Below are 16,135 nucleotides of genomic sequence, written 5' to 3' on the forward strand. Positions count from 1 at the left end.
CGCCCCGATTTGGGGAGGGGGCGACCCCGGAGGGGGGGAGGGGAGGGGGGAGGAGCATTTTGGGGGGGCGGGGCCATAAATAAGGGGAGGGGTCTTTAGTGCAAACGTCCCTACGAATAAATTACTAATGGGGGACGGCGGGGGGAGGGGGGGGCACCCTTTTTTTGGGGGGGGGTCGCGTCCCGCTGCCCCTCGGGGAGGGTCATGGGGGCACCGGGGAGACCCCGCCCCAAATTATTTGGGGGGGGGGGACACACACACACGCGTTTGGGGGGGTGTAGTGGTTTGTTTTTTTGGGGGGGGGCTCGGATTTGGGGGGACCCCCCACCCCCAGTGCGATTTTTGGGGGGGGGTCTGGTGGGATTTTTGGGGGGGGGGTCTGGTGGGATTTTTTTTTTTGGGGGGGGGTCTGTGGATTTGGGGACCCCCCCCAGTGCCCGGTGGGATTTTTGGGGGGGGGGTCTGGTGGGATTTTTTTGAGGGGGGGGGCTGTGGATTTGGGGACCCCCCCCAGTGCCCGGTGGGATTTTTTTGGGGGGGGGTCTGTGGATTTGGGGATCCCCCACCCCCAGTGCCATTTTTGGGGGGGGGTCTGTGGATTTGGGGACCCCCCCCAGTGCCCGGTGGGATTTTTGGGAGGGGGTCTGGTGGGATTTTTTTGAGGGGGGGGTCTGTGGATTTGGGGACCCCCCCCCCAGTGCCCGGTGGGATTTTTTTTTGGGGGGGGGTCTGTGGATTTGGGGACCCCCCCCCCAGTGCCCGGTGGGATTTTTTTTTGGGGGGGGGGTCCTGTGATTTTGGGTGGGGGTCTCTGTACAGCGCCCCCCCCCCCCCCGTGGGAAAGGGGGGAGGGGATCAAGTGCAACAAAGGGGAGGAGGCGACACCTCGGCGACACTTTGGGGACACTTTGGGGACAACCCCCCGGAATTAAGGGGGGGTCCCGGGGGGCGCGGGGGGGGGGCGCAGGCCGGCGGCGCAGAGCAGCAAACAGTCCTTGGTGGCACCGGGGTGTGGCACCTGGGGACAGCGACACGTTGTCACCGTTGTTGTCACCGTTGTCGCCAACCCCATCCCTCTCCCAGGTGTGTCCCCTCCCCCCCCCCGCGATGGTGGCACCGGCCCCTCCCCGCGTTGTTGGGGACACAAAGGGACACACGGGGGTGGCCCCGGCTTGTCCCCTGCCCCGGGGCTGGGGAGGTGGCCTTGGGGACATTGGCCGGAGGTGGCGGTGGCATTGGGTGGGGCTGGCAGGGGGGTGACAGTGGCAGGGGTGGCCTTGGGGACATGGCCAGGGTGACAGTGGCACGGGTGGGGCTGGCAGGGTGACAGTGGCAGTGGCAGGGGGGTGGCAGGAGGTGACAGGGGCGACAGTGGCAGGGTGACAGTGACAGGGGGTGACAGTGGCAGGGGTGGCCTTGGGGACATGGCCAGGGTGACAGTGACACGGGTGGGGCTGGCAGGGTGACAGTGGCAGTGGCAGGGGGTGGCAGGGGGGTGACACAGGTGACACAGGTGACGCAGGTGACAGTGACACAGAGCAGCAGGTGCCAGGACAGGGAGTGGCAGGGGGTGGCAGGGGGTGACACTGGGTGACATTGGGTGGCAGTGGCAGGGGATGGCAGGGGGTGACACAGGTGACACAGGTGACACAGAGCAGCAGGTGCCAGGACAGGGGATGGCACTGGGTGACAATGGCAGTGACAGGCGGTGGCAGGGGGTGACACTGGGTGACACTGGGTGGCAGTGGCAGTGGGTGGCAGGGGGTGACAGGTGACGCAGGTGACGCAGGTGACAGTGACACAGAGGCGCAGGTGCTGGGACAGCGGGTGGCACTGGGTGACAGTGGCAGTGGCAGGGGGTGGCAGGGGGTGACACAGGTGACACAGGTGACACAGGTGATGCAGGTGACAGTGACACAGAGCAGCAGGTGCCGGGACAGGGGGTGGCACTGGGTGACAGTGGCAGTGGCAGGGGGTGGCAGGGGGTGACACAGGTGACACAGGTGATGCAGGTGACAGTGACACAGAGCAGCAGGTGCCGGGACAGGGGGTGGCACTGGGTGACATTGGGTGGCAGTGGCAGGGGGTGGCAGGGGGTGACACAGGTGACACAGAGCAGCAGGTGCCGGGACAGGGGGTGGCGGGGGTGACACTGGGTGACATTGAGTGGCAATGGCAGGGGGTGGCAGGGGGGTGACACAGGTGACGCAGGTGACAGTGACACAGAGCAGCAGGTGCCGGGACAGGGGGTGACACTGGGTGACAATGGCAGTGACAGGGGATGGCAGGGGGTGACACAGGTGACACAGAGCAGCAGGTGCCAGGACAGGGGGTGGCACTGGGTGACATTGGGTGGCAGGACAGGGGGTGGCAGGGGGGGTGACACAGGTGACGCAGGTGACAGTGACACAGAGGTGCAGGTGCCAGGACAGGGGGTGGCACTGGGTGACATTGGGTGGCAGTGGCAGGGGGTGGCACTGGGTGACAATGGCAGTGATGGGGTGGCAGGGGGTGACACAGGTGACACAGGTGACACAGGTGACGCAGCCCCACGTACCCGGGCCCAGAGCAGCAGGTGCCGGGACAGGGGCAGCCCCAGGGGGGAGCGGAAAAGCCGGGGGGGCTGCGGAGAGAGCACAGAGCGTCAGCCCCCCCCCAAAAAAAAAAAAAATAAACCAACCCCCCAAAACCCCCAAAATCACCCAAAAAACCCCAAATCCCCCCAAAATTCCCCCCCTTACCTCGGCGGGGGGGGCCGCGATGGGGGGGGGCTGCCCCGCGCCTCCTGAAAGGAAATATTGGGGGAGGGGGGTGATGGTCAGGGTTGGACCCCCCCCCCCAAATTTTGGGGAACCCCAACCCCCCCCAGACTCAAATTTGGGTTGGGGACAATGTCTTGTGTCCCCCCCCCCCTCCCCCTCCAATGGAATTTTGGGGGTTTGGAAGAAGGGGCGGGGTCCTGACGCCCCCCCCGCCCCTAAAAATATTTTGGGGAGGGGGTGACGACCCTTGGGGGAGGGCGGGGGTTGAGGAATTTGGGGCGGGGGGAGGGGGCCTGGAGGGTGTTGGGGACACCCAGGGTGGGGTGGGGACATTCCCGGGGGTGTCCCCATGGAAATTTTGGGAGGGGGGCCGAGCCCGGGGGTGTCACTGGGATTTTGGGGACACTCCAGGGGTGTCCCCAAGGATATTTTCTTTTTTTGGGGGGGGGTCCTTGCCTTGGGGCGGGGGCGGGCCGGGCCCGGGGGGGTCACTCTGCAGCCGCCTCAGTTTCGCTTCCAGTTCCAGGTTGCGGCTCTCGGCCTCCTGCAGGCGCCTGGAGGGCAGGGGACAGTTGGGGACACCTCGGGGACACCCCTGGGGACACCCCCGGGGACACCCCCGGACCCCCTCAGCCCCAACCCCCCCCTCCGGGTCCTGCCCTACGGCCGCGGTGTCATTGTCCCCACAGCGGCTGGGGACAGCGGTGTCACCTCCCCGGGGGTGGCCGTCACCCTGGTGTCACCCTCGGGGTCCCAGGTGTCACCTCCCCGGTGCCCAGTGCCACCCACGCCCACTGGCCGCTGTCCCTCAGAGACCCGGGGTCACTCCGCTGTCCCCTCCGTGTCCCCGCTGTCCCCTCGGTGTCCCCGCTGTCCCTCCCTGTCCCCGCTGTCCCCTCGGTGTCCCCGCTGTCCCCCCCTGTCCCCGCTGTCCCCTCGGTGTCCCCTCGGTGTCCCCGCTGTCCCCCCCTGTCCCCGCTGTCCCCTCGGTGTCCCCGCTGTCCCCGCGGTGTCCCCGCTGTCCCTCCCTGTCCCCGCTGTCCCCTCGGTGTCCCCGCTGTCCCTCCCTGTCCCCGCTGACCCCTCGGTGTCCCCGCTGTCCTCCCTGTCCCCGGTGTCCCCTCGGTGTCCCCGCTGTCCTCTCGGTGTCCCCGCTGTCCCTCCCTGTCCCCGCTGTCCCCTCGGTGTCCCCGCTGTCCCCTCGGTGTCCCCGCTGTCCCCGCTGTCCTCTCGGTGTCCCCGCTGTCCCTCCCTGTCCCCGCTGTCCCCTCGGTGTCCCCGCTGTCCCCTCGGTGTCCCCGCTGTCCCCCCCTGTCCCCGCTGTCCCCTCGGTGTCCCCGCTGTCCCTCCCTGTCCCCGCTGTCCCCGCGGTGTCCCCGCTGTCCCCGCGGTGTCCCCGCTGTCCCCTCCGGTACCGGGCCAGCCCCTGTCCCGCCGCCCGCAGCTTCCCGAGCTCCCGCTCCAGCTCCTCCCGCCCGCGCCGCTCCTTGGCCAGCGCCTCCCGGAGCTCCGGAACCGACACCGGAACCGGGACCGGGACCGGGACCGACACTGGGACCGCCGGGACCGCCGGGACCGCCGCCGCCACCTGCGGGAACCGCGTCTGCCTGGGGAACCCCGGGATTCCCGGAACCCCCGAACCGGACACTGACCCCTCCATGACCCCCGAACCGGACACTGACCCCTCCCGGGACCCCCCGAACCGGACACTGACCCCTCCGGGACCCCCGAACCGGACACTGACCCCTCCGGGACCCCCGAACCGGACACTGACCCCTCCATGACCCCCCGAACCGGACACTGACCCCTCCATGACCCCCGAACCGGACACTGACCCCTCCATGACCCCCCGAACCGGACACTGACCCCTCCGGGACCCCCGAACCGGACACTGACCCCTCCGGAACCCCCGAACCGGACACTGACCCCGCCGGGACCCCCGAACCGGACACTGACCCCTCCCGGGACCCCCCGAACCGGACACTGACCCCTCCGGGACCCCCGAACCGGACAGTGACCCCTCCCGGGACCCCCGAACCGGACACTGACCCCTCCATGACCCCCCGAACCGGACACTGACCCCTCCCGGGACCCCTGAACCGGACACTGACCCCTCCATGACCCCCCGAACCGGACACTGACCCCTCCAGGGACCCCCCGAACCGGACACTGACCCCTCCATGACCCCCCGAACCGGACACTGACCCCTCCATGACCCCCCGAACCGGACACTGACCCCTCCCGGGACCCCTGAACCGGACACTGACCCCTCCATGACCCCCCGAACCGGACACTGACCCCTCCCGGGACCCCCGAACCGGACAGTGACCCCTCCGGGGACCCCCCGAACCGGACACTGACCCCTCCCGAGACCCCCGAACCGGACACTGACCCCTCCGGGACCCCCCGATCCGGACACTGACCCCTCCATGACCCCCCAACCGGACACTGACCCCTCCGGGACCCCCCAAACCGGACACTGACCCCTCCGGGGACCCCCCGAACCGGACACTGACCCCTCCCGGACCCCCGGGATTCGGGACCCCTCCCCGGGATCCCCTTTCCCCCCCCCTCCCCGGTCTGCACCGGAATTCCCGGAATTCCCGCCCCCTCCCCACGTACCGGCTCTACCGGGGGTCGCTCCGTGCCCGGGGGGGGCGTCCTCGGGGGGGTCCCCATGGCCGGGGGGGGGTCCTGGCACGGGGGGTTCGGTTTTTGGGAGGGGGCGGCGGTGGTGGGAGGGGGCGACCCTCGGGGTGCAGGGAGCCCTTTTTGGGGGGGCTCTGCCGGGGGGGCCCCTTTAGCTGGGGGGGGAGGGGCTTTGGGTGGGGGAGGGGATTCTGGGGGGGGTCCCCCCTTGGGGGTGGGGGGGGCCGTTTTTTGGGGGGGGTGGGGGGGAGGTCCCGTGAGTTCAGAGGTCCCCGCGGGCGGGGGAGGGGGCGGCCCTTTTTGGGGGGGGTCCGCCGCTATCGGGGTCCCCGTGGGCGGGGGGGGCTGTTTTTGAGGGGGGGCCCCCGGGGGGGGACTGGGGGCGCCCTGGGGTGGGGGGGGTCCGGTGGGCAGCACCCCCGGCGGTGGGGGCGTCCCTTTGCGCGGGGGGGGTCCCTATGGCCAAGGGGGGGGGTCCCGCTGCCGGGGGGCGTCCCCGACTCGGGGGGGGTCCCCCATTCCCCCTCCAGCTCCATGGCCGTGTCCTGGTCCCACTCTTCATCCTCCTCTTCCTCTTCCTCTTCTTCCTCATCCCTAAATCCGGGGGGGGGGGGAGGAGAGAGTGAAGGGGGGGGGGTCACCTGGAGCCCCCCCGCCAATCCCAGCCCCCCCAAATTCCACTGTGCCCCTCATTGTCCCCCACTCCCCCCCCCCCCGCTCCCTGTGACCCCCCCCGGGACCCCCCCCCAAAAAAAAACTCACTCGCGGTCCCCTCGGGCGTACGAGTACCCCACGAACGGGAGGTGCAGCCCCAGCTCGGGGGGGTCCCCCGGCTCCCCCAGCAGCTCCTGGAGGGGGGGGGACACGTTAAATATGGGGGGGGGGACACCGGGGGGCGGTCCCAAGTGACGTCACGGGGGGAGTCAATGGGTGGGGTCCTATTTTTTGGGGCGGGGAAGGGTCCTGGACGGGGGGAGATCCCATTTTGGGGAGCACATGGGGGGGTCCTGGAGGGGGGGGCGGGGGATCACATTTGGGGGGGGTCGGGGGGGGTCACATGGAGGAGGGGTCCCGCGGTTATCTCGGGTTTATCCTGGGTCTGTCCCAGTTCTATCGCTGGTTTGTCCCGGCTCTATCCCGGTTCAATCCCGGATCTATCCTGGCTTTATCCCGGTTCAATTCCAGGTTTATCCCGGCTCTGTCCCAGGTTTATCCCGGCTCTGTCCCAGGTGTATCCCCGGTTTACCCCAGGTTTATCCCGGCTCTATCCCGGTTCAATTCCAGGTTTATCCCGGGTTTGTCCCGGGTCTATCCCTCACCTGCTGGCTCAGGTAGTCGTCCAGCACGGGCTGTCCCAGCTCTATCCCAGGTTCTAGCCCAGGTTTTATCCCGGTTCTCTCCCAGCTCTATCCCGGGTCTATCCGTGGTTTATCCCAGCTCTATCCCGGCTCTATCCCAATTCTATCCGTGGTTTATCCTGGCTCGATCCCGGTTCTCTCCCGGCTCTATCCCGGCTCTATCCGTGGTTTATCCCAGCTCTCTCCCGGCTCTATCCCGGTTCTCTCCCGGTTCTGTCCCGGCTCTATCCCGGTTCTATCCGTGGTTTATCCCGGCTCTATCCCGGCTCTATCCCAATTCTATCCGTGGTTTATCCCAGCTCTATCCCGGCTCGATCCCGGTTCTCTCCCGGTTCTGTCCTGGCTCTATCCCGGGTCTATCCGTGGTTTATCCCGGCTCTGTCCCGGCTCTATCCCGGTTCTATCCGTGGTTTATCCCGGCTCTATCCCGGTTCTCTCCCGGTTCTCTCCCGGTTCTATCCCGGTTCTATCCGTGGTTTATCCCGGCTCTCTCCCGGCTCTATCCCGGGTCTATCCCGGCTCTCTCCCGGCTCTCTCCCGGCTCTATCCCAGGTCTATCCCGGCTCTGTCCCGGCTCTGTCCCGGCTCTCTCCCGGCTCTATCCCGGCTCTGTCCCGGCTCTGTCCCGGCTCTGTCCCGGCTCTGTCCCGGCTCTATCCCGGCTCTATCCCGGCTCTGTCCCGGCTCTGTCCCGGCTCTATCTCGGGTCTATCTGTGGTTTATCCCGGCTCTGTCCCGGCTCTATCCCGGGTCTATCTGTGGTTTATCCCGGCTCTGTCCCGGCTCTGTCCCGGCTCTCTCCCTGCTCTATCCCGGCTCTATCCCGGCTCTGTCCCGGCTCTGTCCCGGCTCTCTCCCGGCTCTATCCCGGTTCTCTCCCGGCTCTGTCCCGGCTCTCTCCCGGCTCTGTCCCGGCTCTATCCCGGCTCTGTCCCGGCTCTCTCCCGGCTCTCTCCCGGCTCTATCCCGGCTCTGTCCCGGCTCTGTCCCGGCTCTGTCCCGGCTCTGTCCCGGCTCTCTCCCGGCTCTATCCCGGCTCTGTCCCGGCTCTGTCCCGGCTCTCTCCCGGCTCTCTCCCGGCTCTGTCCCGGGTCTGTCCCGTCTCTATCCCGGCTCTGTCCCGGCTCTGTCCCGGCTCTCTCCCGGCTCTCTCCCGGCTCTGTCCCGGGTCTGTCCCGTCTCTATCCCGGCTCTGTCCCGGCTCTGTCCCGGCTCTCTCCCGGCTCTCTCCCGGCTCTCTCCCGGCTCTGTCCCGGCTCTATCCCGGCTCTATCCCGGCTCTGTCCCGGCTCTGTCCCGGCTCTATCCCTCACCTGCTGGCTCAGGCAGTCGTCCAGCACGTCGAAGTTGGAGGTGTCGGCGGCGCCGTGGGCGCTGGGGGCGAAGGGGGCGCGGGAGCGGCGCAGCGCCCCCCAGCGGAGCCCCGCGAACAGCGCCAGCCCGCGGAAGTCCCGCGCGCCCCCGCGGCCCAGGCGCGCCCCCGGCGCGCACAGCAGGCCCCGCACGAGCGCGCGCGCCGCCGCCGGCACCGCCCGCGACCCGCCCCGGGAGCCTTCCTCGCCCGCCGCCTCATCCTCGGCCTCGGCGTCGTCCTCCGGTAGGTGCAGGTGGTCCTGGAGGGGCGGGGGCGTGATGCCGGCGACTCCCAGTGCGTCCCAGTATCGCCCCAGGGCGTCCCAGTATCGCCCCAGTGCGTCCCAGTATCGCCCCAGGGCGTGCCAGTGCATCCCAGTGCATCCCAGTATCATCCCAGTATCGCCCCAGGGCGTCCCAGGGCATCCCAGCGCATCCCAGTATCGCCCCAGGGCGTTCCAGTATCGCCCCAGGGCGTGCCAGTGCATCCCAGTGCATCCCAGTATCATCCCAGTATCGCCCCAGGGCGTCCCAGGGCATCCCAGTGCATCCCAGTATCGCCCCAGGGCGTTCCAGTATCGCCCCAGTGCATCCCAGGGCGTCCCAGTATCACCCCAGTGCGTCCCAGTGCATCCCAGTATCATCCCAGTATCGCCCCAGTGCATCTCAGTATCATCCCAGGGCGTCCCAGTGCGTCCCAGTGCATCCCAGTGCATCCCAGTATCATCCCAGTATCATCCCAGTATCGCCCCAGGGCGTCCCAGTGCATCCCAGTGCGTCCCAATATCGCCCCAGTGCGTCCTAATATCCTTCCTGTGACTCCCAGTGCATCCCAGTCCCTCCCAGCACCCTCCCATTCCCCCCCAGTCCCCCCAGTCCCCCCAGTCCCCCCAGTCTCCCCAGTCCCCCCAGTCCCCCCCAGTCCCCCCAATCCCCCCAGTCCCCTCCCAGTCCCCCCAGTCCCCCCAGTCCCCCCAGTCTCCCCAGTCCCCCCAGTCTCCCCAGTCCCCCCAGTCCCCCCAGTCCCCCCAATCCCCCCAGTCCCCCCAGTCCCCCCAATCCCCCCAGTCCCCTCCCAGTCCCCTCCCAGTCTCCCCAGTCCCCCCAGTCCCCCATTCCCCCCATTCCCCCCATTCCCCCCAGTCCCCCCAGTCCCCCCATTCCCCCCATTCCCCCCAGTCCCCCCAGTCCCCCCAGCCCCCGCATTCCCCCATCCCCCCGGTCTCCGCAGTGCCCCCCAGCGCCCGCACCTGGAAGTGCAGGATCTTGGCGTAGGTCTCGAGGACGGTGTCGGCGAAGAACGGCGGGCGGCCGAAGAACATCTCGTAGGCCAGGACCCCCAGCGCCCACCAGTCGCACTCGGGGCCGTAGGAGCGCGAGGGGTCCTCGACCGCCAGCAGCATCTCGGGGGACAGGTAATCCGGGGTGCCCACGGCCACCGAGGAGCGCACCTGGGGACATTGGGGACAGCGGGGACACTGGGGACACTGGGGACATTGGGGACACTGGGGACATTGGGGACACTGGGGCCATTGGGGACAGCGGGGACACTGGGGACATTGGGGACATTGGGGACATTGGGGACAGGTAATTCGGGGTGCCCACAGCCACCGAGGAGCACACCTGGGGACATTGGGGACACTGGGGACATTGGGGACACTGGGGACACTGGGGACATTGGGGACAGGTAATGCGGGGTGCTCACGGCCACCGAGGAGCGCACCTGGGGACACTGGGGACACTGGGGACATTGGGGACACTGGGGACACTGGGGACATTGGGGACAGGTAATTCGGGGTGCCCACAGCCACCGAGGAGCGCACCTGGGGACATTGGGGACAGCGGGGACATCGGGGACATTGGGGACATCGGGGACATTGGGGACACTGGGGACATTGGGGACATTGGGGACATTGGGGACATTGGGAACAGTGGGGACAGGTAATCCGGGGTGCCCACGGCCACCGAGGAGCGCACCTGGGGACATTGGGGACAGCGGGGACATTGGGGACACTGGGGACATTGGGGACATCGGGGACATTGGGGACACTGGGGACATCGGGGACATTGGGGACAGCGGGGACATTGGGGACATTGGGGACACTGGGGACATCGGGGACATTGGGGACAGCGGGGACATTGGGGACACTGGGGACATTGGGGACACTGGGGACAGCGGGGACATTGGGGACACTGGGGACATTGGGGACAGGTAATGCGGGGTGCCCACGGCCACCGAGGAGCGCACCTGGGGACATTGGAGACAGCGGGGACATCGGGGACATTGGGGACACTGGGGACATCGGGGACATTGGGGACACTGGGGACACTGGGGACATTGGGGACAGGTAATTCGGGGTGCCCACAGCCACCGAGGAGCGCACCTGGGGACACTGGGGACACTGGGGACATTGGGGACACTGGGGACACTGGGGACATTGGGGACAGGTAATTCGGGGTGCCCACGGCCACCGAGGAGCGCACCTGGGGACATTGGGGACACTGGGGACACTGGGGACATTGGGGACACTGGGGACATTGGGGACATTGGGGACAGGTAATTCGGGGTGCCCACGGCCACCGAGGAGCGCACCTGGGGACATTGGGGACAGTGGGGACATTGGGGACATTGGGGACAGGTAATTCGGGGTGCCCACGGCCACCGAGGAGCGCACCTGGGGACACTGGGGACACTGGTGACATTGGGGACATTGGGGACACTGGGGACATTGGGGACAGGTAATGTGGGGTGCCCACGGCCACCAAGGAGCGCACCTGGGGACATTGGGGACATTGGGGACATTGGGGACATCGGGGACATTGGGATGGAGCCAGGGGAAATCTCCAGGTGCTCATAGGATTGAGCTCTGTGTCCCACCCCGGTGTCCCCCCCCCCCGTGTCCCCCCGGTGTCCCCCGTGTCACTCACGGTGCCATCAGGCCCCAGGCGCAGGCAGGACCCGAAGTCCCCAAGCCGGACGTGTCCCCAGCGGTCCAGCAGGATGTTGTCGGGTTTGATGTCCCTGGAGGGGGGTGGCCTTTGTCACCTCCCCCCGTCACGGTCCCCAGACTCCCCCTCAAGACCGTCCCCCATGTCCCTCCTGTTGTCCCCTGTCCCTCCACGTCCCTTGATGACCCTCCGTGTGCCCATGTCCCCACGGCCACAATGTCCCCATGTCCCTCCAGTGTCCCCAGTGTCCCCAATGTCCCCAGTGTCCCCAGTGTCCCCAGTGTCCCCAGTGTCCCCAATGTCCCCAATGTCCCCATGTCCCCAGTGTCCCCGATGTCCCCAATGTCCCCAATGTCCCCAATGTCCCCATGTCCCCAGTGTCCCCAGTGTCCCCAATGTCCCCATGTCCCCATGTCCCACCTGTGCACGTATCCCAGGCGGTGCACGGAGTCGATGCCCATGTCCCCATGTCCCCAATGTCCCCAATGTCCCCATGTCCCCATGTCCCACCTGTGCACGTATCCCAGGCGGTGCACGGAGTCGATGGCCATGTCCCCATGTCCCCAGTGTCCCCAATGTCCCCATGTCCCCAGTGTCCCCAATGTCCCCATGTCCCCATGTCCCACCTGTGCACGTATCCCAGGCGGTGCACGGAGTCGATGGCCATGTCCCCATGTCCCCAGTGTCCCCAATGTCCCCATGTCCCCCTGTCCCACCTGTGCACGTATCCCAGGCGGTGCACGGAGTCGATGCCCATGTCCCCATGTCCCCAGTGTCCCCAGTGTCCCCACGTCCCCATGTCCCACCTGTGCACGTATCCCAGGCAGTGCACGGAGTCGATGGCCATGTCCCCATGTCCCCAGTGTCCCCAATGTCCCCATGTCCCACCTGTGCACGTATCCCAGGCAGTGCACGGAGTCGATGCCCATGTCCCCATGTCCCCAGTGTCCCCAATGTCCCCATGTCCCCATGTCCCACCTGTGCACGTATCCCAGGCGGTGCACGGAGTCGATGGCCATGTCCCCATGTCCCCAGTGTCCCCAATGTCCCCAATGTCCCCATGTCCCACCTGTGCACGTATCCCAGGCGGTGCACGGAGTCGATGGCCATGTCCCCATGTCCCCAGTGTCCCCAATGTCCCCATGTCCCACCTGTGCACGTATCCCAGGCGGTGCACGGAGTCGATGCCCATGTCCCCATGTCCCCAGTGTCCCCAATGTCCCCATGTCCCCATGTCCCACCTGTGCACGTATCCCAGGCGGTGCACGGAGTCGATGGCCATGTCCCCATGTCCCCAGTGTCCCCAATGTCCCCATGTCCCACCTGTGCACGTATCCCAGGCGGTGCACGGAGTCGATGGCCATCACCAGCTCGGCCAGGTAGAAGCGGGCCATGGCCAGCGGCAGCCGGTCCCCGAACTTGCTCAGCAGCGTCAGGAGGTCACCGCCGATGTAGTACTCCATCACCAGGTACTGCGGGGACACGGGGACATTGGGGACACTGGGGACATTGGGGACATTGGAGACATTGGGGACATTGGAGACATTGGAGACACTGGGGACACTGGGGACATGGGGACAGCTTGGGGACATGGGGACATTGGGGACATTGGGGACACTGGGGACATCAGGGGCATTGGGGACACTGGGGACATTGGGGACATCCGGGACATCGGGGACATCGGGGACACTGGGGACATCGGGGACATTGGGGACATGGGGACGGCGAGCAGGGAGGTGACAGCGGTGTCCCCAGCGGGGAGGTGACAGCGGGGACAGGGAGCAGGGAGGTGACAGCGGTGTCCCCAGCGGGGAGGTGACAGCGGTGTCCCCAGCGGGGAGGTGACAGCGGGGACATCGCCGTCCCCTCACCAGGCACTGCGGGTCCTGGAAGGCGAAGTGCAGCCGGGTGATCCAGCGCCGGTCCCCGCGCGCCAGCACGTCCCGCTCCTCGCGGAAACACGACACCTGGTGACAGCGACACCGGCGGGTGGCACCCGGGGACAGCGCCACCCCTGGCCGCACCGCCCGTGTCGCCGGTGACAGCGCCCGTGTCGCCGGTGTCGCCTTGGGGGACCCTGAGCCTTCCTCCACTGAGCCATCCCTCTCCTCACGGCCCCACGTGGCCCCCGAGTGTCCCCAAGTGTCCCCAACTGCCCCCGAGTGTCCCCGAGTGACCCCGAGTGACCCAGAGTGTCCCCGAGTGTCCCCGAGTGTCCCCAGGTGTCCCCACACGTTCCTCAAGTGTCCTTGAATGTCCCCAGCAACTGACCCCACACATTCCCTGAGTGTCCCCAAGTGCCTCCCGAGTGTCCCCACACATCCCTCGAGTGTCCCCAGTTGTCCCCGGGTGTCCCCAGATGTCCCCGAGTGTCCCCGAATGTCCCCAGGTGTCCCCGGGTGTCCCCGAGTGTCCCCAGGTGTCCCCGAATGCCCCCAGGTGTCCCCGGGTGTCCCCAGGTGTCCCCGAATGTCCCTGGATGTCCCCGAGTGTCCCTAGGTGTCCCCGGGTGTCCCCGAGTGTCCCCGAATGTCCCCAGGTGTCCCCGGGTGTCCCCGGGTGTCCCCGAGTGTCCCCGAATGTCCCCAGGTGTCCCCAGGTGTTCCCAGGTGTCCCCGGGTGTCCCCGAGTGTCCCCGAGTGTCCCCGGGTGTCCCCAGGTGTCCCCGAATGTCCCCAGGTGTCCCCGGGTGTCCCCAGGTGTCCCCAGGTGTCCCCAAGTGTCCCCAGGTGTCCCCCAGGTGTCCCCGGGTGTCCCCGAGTGTCCCCGAATGTCCCCAGGTGTCCCCAGGTGTCCCCAGGTGTCCCCGGGTGTCCCCGAGTGTCCCCGGGTGTCCCCAGGTGTCCCCGAATGTCCCCAGGTGTCCCCGGGTGTTCCCAGGTGTCCCCAGGTGTCCCCAGGTGTCCCCTGACCTCTCCTCGCCGCAGCATGTCCCACTTGTTCATGATCTTCATGGCGTAGATCTGCCCCGTCTCCTTCATCCTCACCACGGCCACCTGCCCGGGGACAGGGGGGTCACCGTGTCACCCGCGGTGTCCCCAGCAGTGCCACCACCCTGCGTGTCCCCTGGTGTCCCCTTGGTGTCCCCAGCTGTCCCCAGCCGTGCCACAACCCTTTGTGTCCCCCCTGCGTGTCCCCCAGGTGTCCCCAAGTGTCCCCAGGTGTCCCCCAAGTGTCCCCAAGTGACCCCAAGTGTCCCCAAGTGTTTCCAGGTGTCCCTGTTGTCCCCGGGGTGTCTCCAATGTCCCCAGCTATCCCCAGGTGCCTCCAGCACTATCCCCACCCTGCGTGTCCCCAGGTGTCCCCAGGTGTCCCTGTTGTCCCCAGTGTCCCCATGAATGTCCCCATGTCCCCAGGTGTGTCCCCAGTGTCCCCAGGTGTCCCCAGGTGCCCCCAGGTGTGTCCCCAGGTGTCCCCAGGTGCCCCCTTGGTGTCCCCAGGTGTGCCCAGGTGTGCCCAGGTGTCCCCAGGTGTCCCCCCAATGTCCCCAGGTGTCCCCTTGGTGTCCCCAGGTGTCCCCCCAATGTCCCCAGGTGACCCCAGTGTGCCCAGGTGTCCCCTTGGTGTCCCCAGGTGTCCCCCCAATGTCCCCAGGTGTCCCCTTGGTGTCCCCAGGTGTCCCCAGGTGTCCCCAGGTGTCCCCAGGTGTGTCCCCAGGTGTCCCCTTGGTGTCCCCAGGTGTCCCCAGGTGTCCCCAGGTGTCCCCCCAATGTCCCCAGGTGTCCCCCCAATGTCCCCAGGTGTCCCCAGGTGTCCCCCCAATGTCCCCAGGTGTCCCCCCAGGTGTCCCCAGGTGTCCCCAGGTGTGCCCAGGTGTCCCCTTGGTGTCCCCAGGTGTCCCCAGGTGTCCCCAGGTGTCCCCAGGTGTGTCCCCAGGTGTCCCCTTGGTGTCCCCAGGTGTCCCCAGGTGTCCCCCCAATGTCCCCAGGTGTCCCCCCAATGTCCCCAGGTGTCCCCAGGTGTCCCCAGGTGTGCTCAGGTGTCCCCAGGTGTGCCCAGGTGTGCCCAGGTGTGCCCTGACCTCGCTGAAGGCGCCTCTGCCGATCACCTTGAGGATGTCGAAGTCCCCGCGCTGCAGCTGCAGCTCCTGGACACGGGCGGCCACCGGCTCGGCTGGGGGGGGGGAGGGGCGGGGGGGCACACCGGGGGGGGTCAGCGACCACCCACCGCGGGGGGCACAACCGGGGGGGCGGGGTGGGGGGTCCGGGGGGCACAACCCCGATTTGGGGGCGAGGGGGGACTTGGGGGGAGATTGGAGGGAAAATCCCAAGGAATTTTTGTGGGGGGGGGGGGAAATCCCACGGAATTTTTTTGGGGGAGGGTCTCGGGGGGAAAATCCCACGGAATTTTTGTGGGGGGGGGGAAATCTCACGGAATTTTTTTGGGGGAGGGTCTCGGGGGGAAAATCCCACGGAATTTTTTTTTTGGGGGGGAAATCCCACGGAATTTTTGTGGGGGGGCCCTTAGAAGGGAAATCCCACGGAATTTTTTTAGGGGGGTCTCGGGGGGGAAAATCCCACGGAATTTTTTTTGGGGGGGGGTCTCGGGGGGGAAAATCCCACGGAATTTTTTTGGGGGGGTCTCAGGGGGAAAATTCCACGGAATTTTTTTGGGGGGGCCCTTAGAAGGAAAATCCCAAGGAATTTTTTTTGGGGGGGAAAATCCCACGGAATTTTTTTTGGGGGGGAAATCCCACAGAATTTTTTTTGGGGGGGGGTCTCGGGGGAAAATCCCACGGAATTATTTTAGGGGGGGTCTCGGGGGGGAAAATCCCACGGAAATTTTTTTGGGGGGGGGTCTCAGCAGAAAATCCACGGAATTATTTTAGGGGGTCTCGGGGGGGAAAATCCCACGGAATTTTTTTTTTTGGGGGGGGGGGCCTTAGAAGGAAAATCCCATGGAATTTTTTTTTAGGGGGGGGGAAATCCCACGGAATTTTTTTTTGGGGAGGGGGGGGGTCTCAGGAGGGGGAAAATCCCACGAAAGTTTTTTTTTTTGGGGGGGGGGGGGGGAGTGGAAACTTGGAAGGAAAATCCCACGGAAATTTTTTTTTTTTTTTTTGTG

General features: G+C 66.9%; 1 protein-coding gene across 1 annotated transcript; it reads right to left on the bottom strand.

The window, feature by feature from the left end:
• Nucleotides 1-664: 664 nt before the first annotated feature.
• DMPK (DM1 protein kinase) lies at nt 665-15,185 on the bottom strand. Its single transcript, XM_066209030.1, is given in 15 exon segments — nt 665-1,018; nt 2,558-2,623; nt 2,742-2,785; nt 3,219-3,316; nt 4,178-4,350; nt 5,385-5,732; nt 5,735-6,005; nt 6,174-6,259; nt 8,083-8,382; nt 9,373-9,573; nt 11,051-11,144; nt 12,395-12,543; nt 12,943-13,038; nt 13,984-14,067; nt 15,093-15,185. Coding segments are annotated over 14 exon segments (2,085 nt in total). The 5' UTR covers nt 14,053-14,067; nt 15,093-15,185; the 3' UTR covers nt 665-928.
• Between the last annotated feature and the right edge of the window lie 950 nt (nt 15,186-16,135).

This window comes from Chamaea fasciata, unplaced genomic scaffold (assembly GCF_029207755.1).
Source record: "Chamaea fasciata isolate MVZ Bird 193981 ecotype frontalis unplaced genomic scaffold, bChaFas1.0.hap1 SCAF_600, whole genome shotgun sequence".
NCBI lineage: Eukaryota > Metazoa > Chordata > Aves > Passeriformes > Sylviidae > Chamaea > Chamaea fasciata.